The sequence below is a fragment of the Sylvia atricapilla genome, chromosome 24 (genome assembly GCF_009819655.1).
Source record: "Sylvia atricapilla isolate bSylAtr1 chromosome 24, bSylAtr1.pri, whole genome shotgun sequence".
NCBI lineage: Eukaryota > Metazoa > Chordata > Aves > Passeriformes > Sylviidae > Sylvia > Sylvia atricapilla.
This window is the reverse complement of record NC_089163.1, coordinates 2,201,794-2,211,628: the sequence shown is the minus strand read 5'-3', so window position 1 is coordinate 2,211,628 and position 9,835 is coordinate 2,201,794. Positions and strand designations below refer to the sequence as shown.

The window sequence follows — 9,835 nt, the reverse complement described above, 5'->3', positions numbered from 1 at the left end:
ACCTCAAGGAAAGCATTCCACACCTCAAGGAGGACATCTCAGCCCCAAGGAGAGCATTCCAGACCTCGAGGAGGACATCCCAGCTCCAAGGAAAGCATTCCAAACCTCGAGGAGGACATTCCAGACCTTGAGGAGGACATTCCAGACCTTGAGGAGGACATCTCAGCCCCAAGGAGAGCATTCCAGACCTCGAGGAAAGCATTCCAGACCTCCAGGAGAGCATCCCAGCCCCCCAGCTGGGTCAGCAGGGGCTGGGAGGCAGCCGACCCGCCAGGATCCCGGTGTTCCCGCTCCGTTGGGTCACGAGGCATTCCCAGAGTTTGTCCTTTGACTCCGGTTTTGGCCGGACACGAGCGCGGTGAGACACGAGGGGAGGCCAGCGCCCCTTTCCCTGTCCCCTCTTGCTTTGGCAATGGTTCACAGGCTACATGCTCCCGGGAAAACCAAAAAAAAAAAAATCAGGGGAAAAAAATCCCAAAAAAAAGGCAGGGAAATGGCCACCGAAAGTGCTGGGAAAGCGACCAAAACGGGATGAGACTGGCAGATGTTCCCGGTCCATCCGGAGTTCTCTTGGATATTGCAGTGAGTGTGTTGTTAGCACGTGGCAAAGCTACATAAGAGAAGATGCTACATTCCTTGGAAAACAAAACCAAAAAAAAAATAGTGCTGAGTTGGATTTGTTCTGAGTTTCTGGTGGGGTTTTTCCCTTTGGAAAGCCACCTCTTCCTCGGAGGCAGGGAAAGGGAATGGAGAGGGAAAAGGAACCTCGTCCTCAGCCAGACTGAGCTGCTCCCAGCGGGGTCGGGAGAGGACTGGGAGCTTCCAGGACGAGGTCTGGGAACAGTCTGGGATCGTTGGCAGTCGCAGCCCTCAGAGGGAATTTTTCACCTCTCCTTCTCACCCTGCCCTCACTCCCTCTCCCTTCCCGGGGAGGGCAGCCAGGGCAGAATTTCTGCAGGGGGGAAAGGAGATGGAGGAAAAAAAAAACAAAAAAAAAAACAAAAAAAGGGATATTTACAGCTCTCCACCACCAGTTCTGCAAGGATGTCTCCTTCCCAATCCCAGCCTCTACGGGCAGGAGGGGCTGGTGGAGCTCTCCAGGGAGGACTGGGACAGGCGGCGGGTCAGGGGTCCGATGCTGGAGTCGGCCAAGGAGGAGGTTGGGAAGAGTTTGTACCAGCCCGAGACGGCGCTGGAGAGATCCAGCTCCTCCAGGATGATCTGGGCCATCCCCATGAAGCACTTGTGGTCCATGCGCCCGTAATCGCCCCAGACGATCACCTGCGGGCAGGGAAAGGGCTGATGGAACCGGGAATTCGGAGGAAATGGAGCCCAGATGGAAAAAAAAACTCTGCTCTGTGGTCAGGGTTGGGAAGGTCTGAGGGATTCAGGAAGGGCTCTGGGGATCCCTGGCCTTGCTGCTGTCACCCTGTGGGGTGGGGGAAGTCCTGGCACAGGGCATTCCAGATCCCAAAGAGGGCATCCCAACCTCGAGGAGAACATCCCAGACCTCAAGGAGAACATCCCAACCCCAGGCAGGGCATTCCAGACCCCATGGAGGGCAGCCAGACCTCAAGGAGAACATCCCAACCCTAAGGAGAACATCCCAGACCTCAGGGAGAGCATCCCAACCCCAAGGAGAACATCCCAACCCTGAGGAGAACATTCCAGACCTCAAGGAGAGCATTTCAACCCCAAGAAGGGCATCTCAGACCTCGAGGAGAACATCCCAACCCCAAAGAGAGCAGCCCAGACCATGAGGAGAACATCCCAGACCTCGATGAGAACATCCCAGCTCCAAGGAGGACATCCTCAAGGAGAACATCCCAGCTCCAAGGAGGACATCCCAGACCTCAAGGAGGACATCCCAGCCCACAGAAGCTGTGGCTGTCCCACCCCTGGCAGTTTCCAAGGAAAGGCTGGATGGGGCTGGGAGCCACCTGGGCTAGGGGGAGGTGTCCCTGCCCACCTGCAGGACTTTGCCCTGGGGACTCTCCTCGAAGAGCAGGGGCTGCTGGTACGAGGGGTCGCAGGTTTTCTTCACCACCTTGGTCTTCTTCTTGGCCAGGCAGACGCCGTTCTCCAGCAGGTAAACCTTCACGTAGGTGGCTGCCGTGGGGACAAATGGGGACATGGAGCAGGAGCCTGGGGTGACCCCAGCATGGCTCCCACCCCCCTTCTCCATCCCTGACCCCCTCCCTGCACAGCCACCTACCAGGGATGCACTTGGAGCCCAATTTTGGGATGAGGCCCCTGGCCTGGATCACGTCCACCTCGAGCTGCCCGTTGCGGTCAGCCATGCCCACGTGGACATCACCTGCAAGGGGGGGACACACCTTCAGGGCCGTGCCTGACGGTCACCTGGTGGTCACCTGGTGGTCACCTGGTGGTCACCTGATGGTCACCTGGCGGTCACCTGGCGGTCACCTGATGGTCACCTCCCCTTGGGGACAGCCACAGCGCCACGTCCTTGTCATTCCTGTGTCCCACCGGGTTTGTTGGGAATCAGGGGATGGGGAGGAGCTTGGAGTGAGCAGCCAGGAGAGATCTGGGAGCTTCTCGTCCCCATCAGCTCCGTCCCTGTCACTGGGGCTTTATCCCTCCTGGTGGCAATAGGCTGGGATTTACCCAGGCTGGGCCTTTCCCCAGGAAAAGGAGAGGGTGGGACAAGAAGGAACCAGGGGCCAGGAACTCTGAGGGGTCCAACCACTCCTTTTCCCCCCCTTTTTTCCCCTCTTTTCCCCCCCCTTTTTTCCCTTTTTTCCCCCCTTTGTCCCCCTTTGTCCCTCTTTTCCTCTTCTCCCTTTTCTCATCCCTCCCGCCGGGATTCATTCAGGACCAGCTCCCAGTGCCACAGAGGGACAGTGGGGACAGCACAGGGGACACCGGGCAGCTCTTCCCATTCCCAGCATCTCCAGCAGGATCAGTGGGGCCACCTCGGGGCGTGTCCCCAGCTGGGAATTCAGGCTTAGGGTGCAACTTTTGATCCCAGTTCGGGATTCCAAAGGGAAAAGCGGGGACAAAAGGCGGGGCTTTGGTTCCAGGGTGCGAGAAAAGGAAACCCCGGGAAAAGGAAACCCCGGGAAAAGGAAACCCCGGGAAAAGGGATCCCCGGGAAAAGGAAACCCCGGGAAAAGGGATCCCCGGGAAAAGGCAGAGGTGCTGCTCTGCCCTGAGCCCTGCACGCTCCCCAGTACAGGGCACAGCATTCCCAGACTGGGATGAACTGGGATGGAGCCCTGGGAAGGCCAGGCGGCCTCTTCCCCTCCCCTCCCGTCCCTCCGGAGCGTCCCTGGGCGCTGTCCCCGCTCACCCATGGGCGGTGTCGCCAGGGTCTGTCGCCCCACCAGCTGCCCCGGCCCCAGCCCGTCGAGGAAATCGCTGAACTGGCTCTCGGCTCCCAGCCGGGTGGTGGGGAAGATGAACCTGCAAAGGATTTTCATGGAGCATCCCTCTGCCGGTTCCGCGAGGGCACAGGGCGGGAGGGATCCCGGCCCCATTCCCGACAATCCCAGCCCCGTTCCCGAACAATCCCGGCCCCATTCCCGGTAACCCCGGGGATCCCGGCCCCATTCCCGACAATCCCAGCCCCGTTCTGACAATCCCGGTCCCGTTCCCGATAATCCCGGCCCCATTCCCGAACATCCCCGGCCCCATTCCCGACAATCCCGGCCCCATTCCCGAACAATCCCGGTCCCGTTCTGACAATCCTGGCCCCATTCCCGATAATTCCGGCCCCATTCCCGATAATTCCGGCCCCATTCCCAAACAATCCCGGCCCCATTCCCGAACAATCCCGGTCCCGTTCTGACAATCCTGGCCCCATTCCCAAACAATCCCGGCCCCGTTCCCGTTATTCCCGGGATCCCGGCGCCGTTCCTTACGTGCCGTCGGAGCTGTTGCTGTTGGTGCTGCCGTCCGTGGACTCCCGGCTGCCCTGCCGGGTCACCCTGGTCCTCATCTCCACGGCGATGCCGGTCTCGGTGCTCCTGCGGATGGTGCTGCGCAGCTTTTTGGGGCCTCCCTCTGCCATCGGAGACGGGATCAGCTCCTCTCCCAGCCCTTCCCCGCCGCCCTTCCCGTTTTCCATCCTTCCCGGGGGTTGTGCACCGTTCCCAGGGTGAATTCCCAGCACACGGGCACAGGAGAGGAGAGCCACGCGCTGGCTCCGTGTCCCCGTGTCCATCTGCCACGGCCCCGCTCTGTCCCAATGTCACCGTGGCTTTGGATGGCTGAGAGTCCCCTCTGAGCTGAGACCTGCCCCGCTCACCCCACAGGTGCTGGCACCGTCCGCTGGCCTCCAAAGTCCCCGTCACAGCCAATGTCACAGCTCCTGGTGTCCCCTTTCTCCACCCTCCCTGTGCCCCTGTCCCCATGCCAGAGGTGACAGCAACCCAAAGGTGTGGGCACCACCCCAAAGCTGCCCGATGTCCCCTTTCTGCACCCCTTGGCCTCCAAACCCCCCTTTGTATCCGCTTTTGTCCCCTTGTGTCCCCTTGTGTCCCTGTCCCCGTGCCAAAGGGGACAGGAACCTTCAATGCCACATCCCCAGCGCTGCCTGATGTCCCCTTCCCCATCCCCTTGGCTTCCAAACCCCCCCGTGTCCCCGCGCCAGAGGGGGACAACAATCCTCAGCTGTCCAAAGCCGCCTGATGTCCCCTTTCCCCACCCTCCCTGTGCCCGTGTCCCCGTGCCAGAGGGGACAGTCTGCAGTGCCACAGGTGTGGGCACAGCCCCAAAGCCGCCTGATGTCCCCTTTCCTGCTCCACGTGTCCCCGGCGGTGGCAGATGGCAGCAGCGCGAGGAGGAGGGTGGCCCGAGCGGCCACCCCTGGCACTGTCCCCAAACCCTGCAGCGTGACCATGTGCGAGCGGTGGCATCGCCAGCTTTGTCCTGCTCGCTCGGTGCTGTCCCCACGCAAAGGGTTTGCCCCGTTTGTATCCCGCTCCTGCCGTGCCATGGGGAAAAAAAACCCAAAAAAACCCCATTCCATGATTTTTGGGATAAATTTAACCCCTTCAGAGCCGCCTCGGATGGCGGGAGGGCTCCGGATTTAACTCGTCTTTGCCCAGATCATGGAATGGCAGCAAGGAACGGGATAAAAAAAGAAGAAAAGCAATAACCAGGAGGAAAAGCTGCACAAAAAAAAGAGGTTGGTGTTTCCCTCGCCCCTTGAAGAGCTGTTTTAAAGTGTTTAAATATTTCCCAGAGCGTTGGAGAAGTCCGGGACTGGGAGTTACTGGTGAAGAGGACACTGAGATGGAGCAGAGCTCCAGTGACATCGTCACCTGCAAATCTGTCACCTGGAGAAGCGCCGGGGAGGGGTAAAAATGCGATTTTTTAGGTGGCTTTTTAAGGTGTCATTTTTCCGGTGTCATTTTTCACGGTTTTTTGGGGGGGGGGGGGTTTGTTGTGTTTTTGTTTTTTTTTTTTTTTTTTTTTTTTTAATGTCGTTTTTTAGGTGTATTTTTAGGTGTAGGTTTTTTCGGGTGCCATTTTTGGGTGTAGTTTTTTTGGGCACTATTTTCAGGCACCGTTGTTAGGTGCCACTTGGGGTGTCATTATTTTAGGTGTAGCTTTTTGAGGTGCCATTTTTGGGTGTAGTTTTTTTAGGTGTAGTTTTTTGGGTGCCATATTCAGGTGTAGGTTTTTTTGGATGCCATTTTCAGGTATCACTTTTGGGTGTAGCTTTTCTGGGTTTCATTTTTAGGTGTCATTTTTTTAGCTGTAATTTTTTGGGTGCCATTTTCAGGTGCTGTCATTGGTGTGTCATTTTTGTGGTGTCATTTTTTTAGGTGTAGTTTTTTTGAGCGCCATTTTCAGGTGCTGTTATTGGGGTGTCATTTTTTTAAGTGTAATTTTTTTAGATGCCATTTTCAGGTGCCGTTATTGAGGTGTCATTTTTGTGGTGTCTTTTTTTAGGTATAGTTTCTTCGGGCACCATTTTCAGGTACCATAATTGGAGTGTCAATTTTTTAGGTGTAATTTTTTGGGCGCCATTTTCAGCTGCCATTATTGAGGTGTCATTTTTGGGGGTGTCATTTTTTTAGGTATAGTTTTCTGGGTGCCATTTTCAGGTGCCGTTATTGAGGTGTCATTTTTGGGGGTGTCATTTTTTTAGGTGTAGTTTTTTGGGTGCCATTTTCAGGTGCCGTTATTGGGTTGTCATTTTTTTAAATGTAGTTTTTTGGGCGCCATTTTCAGCTGCCATTATTGGTGTGTCATTTTTGTGGTGTCATTTTTTTAGGTGTAATTTTTTAGGGCGCCATTTTCGGGTCCCATTATTGAGGTGCCATTTTTTTAGTTGTAATTTTTGGGCGCCATTTTCAGGTGCCGTTATTGGCGTGTCATTTTTAGGCGTAATTTTTCGGGGCGCCATTTTCAGCTGCCACTACTAGGCTGTCATTTTTCCTGGGGGTATCATTTCCGAGTGCCATTTTTGAGATGTGATTTTTCATTCTCTTTTAGCATCATCATTTTAATTATTTTTCTTTTTTGGCGCGCCATTTTGCCGACGCCCGTTTCCCAGTTTGCCTCCATCGCCGACGCACAAGAATTGACCGCCTCCAAACCCAAAGAGGAGGACCCAAGTTGTCCTCTCACCTGTCTGGTTGAGCTGCAGGGTGCTCTTGCTCCACTGGGACAACCCCACGATGGCCACCATCTTGGCGCCCAGGCTGGAGCGTCTCTTCTTGCTGGCGGTGACGGTGACGGAGTCGGCGCTGCCGCGGGAGCTCTTCTCCAGGTTGTACATCTCGCCGCTGATGCTGGAGCTGCGCACCACATTCCTGCCGGACGAGGAGCTGCCATCCCCGTCGAACATGGTCACAGCTCCCGCCGGCACCGGCTCTGCTGCCCCCGGATCAGCTGCGGGGACAAGTTTGGGGACGTTGAAAGGGGGTGGTGTCATCGGTGCGTCCTCCCAAGGGGTGGGTGGTGATATGGAGGTGTTCATGGATTCGGGGGGTTCAGGTGGAATTGAGGGTTGGAAATCATGGAAAGGTTTTTCCTGCCGAGAAAAAAACCCTAGGGACTGCCCGGGTTCCCCAGGGAATGTTCTTGAGGCTCCAGGAGCGTTGGGGCAGCACTCCCAGGGTGGGGTTTTGGGGTGTCTGTGCAAGGCCAGGGGTTGGACTCAATGATCTTTGTGGATTCCTTTCATCTCAGTATGTTCCCATGTTTTTTCCCACCCATGGGAGCAGCGGGAAGGGCTCAGGACCCCTGGGGTGAACATCCAGCCCTGCCTTGGCTTCCTGCGGGATCTGGACATTCCCAACATCCAGGAGAATCCCTGGGGTGAACTTCCAGCCCTGCCTCAGCTTCCTGCAGGATCTGGACATTCCCAACACCCAGGAGAATCCCTGGGGTGAACTTCCAGCCCTGCCTCAGCTTCCTGCAGGATCTGGACATTCCCAACACCCAGGAGAATCCCTGGGGTGAACTTCCAGCCCTGCCTCAGCTTCCTGCGGGATCTGGACATTCCAAAGACCAGGAGAATCCTTGGGGTGAACTTCCAGCCCTGCCTCAGCTTCTTGCGGGATCTGGACATTCCCAACACCCAGGAGAATCCTTGGGGTGAACATCCAGCCCTGCCTCAGCTTCCTGCGGGATCTGGACATTCCCAACACCCAGGAGAATCCCTGGATGGGCAGAAGGCTCTGAGTGTCACCAGTGCCCACCCGGGGATGAGGAATCCCTTGGGCACAGCCCCATCCATCACCCTGAGAACATCCAAAACCTCACACGCGGCCAAGTTTTCCCTGCACATCCCCTTCTCCAAACCGTGTCCAGGCCACCCTGCTCCAGGCGATTCCAGCCCGGGGTGGGAACCCCTGGGGCAGACGGTGTCACCGGCGGTGGATCCCAGACCTCCCACACGGCTCCTTCCTTTACCCATGAATATTTAAATTCCAGCGGGACGGAGCATCCATCTTCCGGGGAAAGGTGAATTATTCACTGCAGGCCAAGCGAAGCCACTTTGCGATAATGGATGGAGGGAAAATGTTTCCCTTTCAGGAGAGAGGGATGGACACGAGCACGGGGAAGCTGCGGGATGGGAGTGGGGCAGGGCGGGGGCTCTGCTGCTCCACGGCGGGGAGGAGACCTGATGGGAATCACGGAGGAGAGCTGGCAGGAGCTGTGGGATCCGCTCCAGCTCCGCTGCGCTCGTGGATTTATCAGTTGCAGGGGTGACGGGGTGATTAGTCATTAATATCATTAATATCATTAATATCATTAATTAGCTCGCTCCTGGCTGGGGTTTGTCCCCTGGCTCTGCCTGGGCACTGACCCACGGCCTTCCCCTCACTCCTCGTGCCCAGGGGGGCTCAGCCTCAGCTCCAGAGGGATGGATCCTTTGGGATCAAGTGTGGGACGAGCCCCGGTCCAGAGGGATGGATCCTTTGGGATAAAGCCACTGGTGCGGGATGGGGCCCAGCTCCAGAGGGATGGAACCATCAGCACCAGGGACAATCCCAGCTCCAGAGGGATGGATCCTTTGGGATAAAGTGTGGGACGAGCCCCGGTCCAGAGGGATGGATCCTTTGGGATAAAGCCATCGGCACCAGGGACAATCCCAGCTGCAGAGGGACAGAACCATCGGCACCAGGGACAATCCCAGCTCCAGAGGGATGGATCCTTTGGCACCAGGGACAATCCCAGCTCCAGAGGGATGGATCCCGTGGCAGCAGGGACAATCCAGCTCCGGAGCTGTCCCGTCACAGCCACGTGCTGATGTCCAGCACCTCCTCAGGAGGGGTCAGGGCCGATCCGCTGCCTTGGGAACCTTTGGGATGACACTTTCCTCTCAGCCTCCAAACCTGCTGCAATCTCCGAGTTTTCCCTTAAGGATGCACCCGACACAGGGAATGGATCCCAAACACTTCCCCAGCCGCAGTGTCCCGCTGCGCCCCGTGCCTCAGTTTCCCTGCGGGCAAACCTGGCCTGGGCTGTGCTGAACCAACACAAATCCCTCTGCACCAGGGCTCAGCCAGGCCCAGCCCGGGCCCCTCCACGGTCCAGGTGAGAAATCCCCGGCCCAGCCCAGCCCTGGAGGGCCGGGAGAACACAAAAGGCTCCTGTTGCTGCTCCCCGCTCAGCCCGCCCGGAGAGAACCAGGCTCTGGTGGGAGCAAATTAGATCAGGAGAGCAGAGCGCTAATGGGATCATTTCCAATGCAACACACACAGGGATAATCCGCAAAGGAAGCCGAGCCGCTCCTCAGCCCGAAGGGAGGATTTGCTTTCCCCTGCCCGTGATTTTACCCCGTATCTCTTTGCACAATCTGTTTCTGCCCGGAGCTGCTGCTGCCTGCGGGGCTGAGGGGCTGCCTGGTGCTGAGATGAGCTGGGCTGGAGCCTGGGTTTGGGTGCTGGAGCCTGCCACAGCTGAGCCGGCCTTGGCACGGCCACGGCATCCTTGGCACGGCCACGGCATCCTCAGTATCAGCACAGCATCCTCAGCACGGCCACAGCACCCCTGGTGCCACCACAGCACCCTTAGTGCCACCACAGTGCCTTCAGGGTGGCCACAGCATCCTCAGCACCACCACAGCATCCTCAGCACGGCCACAGCACCCCTGGTGCCACCACAGCACCCCTGGTGCCACCACAGCACCCTTAGTGCCACCACAGTGCCTTCAGGATGGCCACAGCACCCTTGGCACGGCCATGGCATCCTCAGCACCACGACAGCAGCTTTGGCAAGGCCACAGCATCCCTGGTGCCACCACAGCACCCTCAGGACAGCCACAGCATCCTCAGCACCTTTGGCAAGGCCACAGCACTCCTGATGCCACCACGGCACCCTCAGCAGGGCCACAGCATGTCCGATGCCA

At 57.5% G+C, this 9,835-nt stretch overlaps 1 protein-coding gene across 1 annotated transcript; it reads right to left on the bottom strand.

Moving 5' to 3' along the window:
- Positions 1 to 1,061: 1,061 nt before the first annotated feature.
- RIMS3 (regulating synaptic membrane exocytosis 3) lies at positions 1,062 to 6,874 on the bottom strand. Its single transcript, XM_066335352.1, has 6 exons — positions 6,604 to 6,874; positions 3,885 to 4,026; positions 3,314 to 3,426; positions 2,216 to 2,317; positions 1,970 to 2,109; positions 1,062 to 1,281 (listed from the first exon to the last, which is right to left on the bottom strand). Exons 1-6 carry the CDS (start codon positions 6,821 to 6,823, stop codon positions 1,069 to 1,071), a joined length of 930 nt encoding a protein of 309 aa, XP_066191449.1. The 5' UTR covers positions 6,824 to 6,874; the 3' UTR covers positions 1,062 to 1,068.
- Between the last annotated feature and the right edge of the window lie 2,961 nt (positions 6,875 to 9,835).

What these genes read in the sequence shown, in the direction of transcription:
- RIMS3 (XM_066335352.1), bottom strand. Translation starts at nt 6,823, where the DNA reads ATGTTCGACGGGGATGGCAGCTCCTCGTCCGGCAGGAATGTGGTGCGC. An exon ending in CCTGGCGACACCGCCCATGG is followed by an intron (nt 2,318 to 3,313) that starts GTGAGCGGGGAC and finishes CCCCCCTTGCAG; the next exon opens with GTGATGTCCACGTGGGCATG. An exon ending in CCCAGGGCAAAGTCCTGCAG is followed by an intron (nt 1,282 to 1,969) that starts GTGGGCAGGGAC and finishes CCCTGCCCGCAG; the next exon opens with GTGATCGTCTGGGGCGATTA.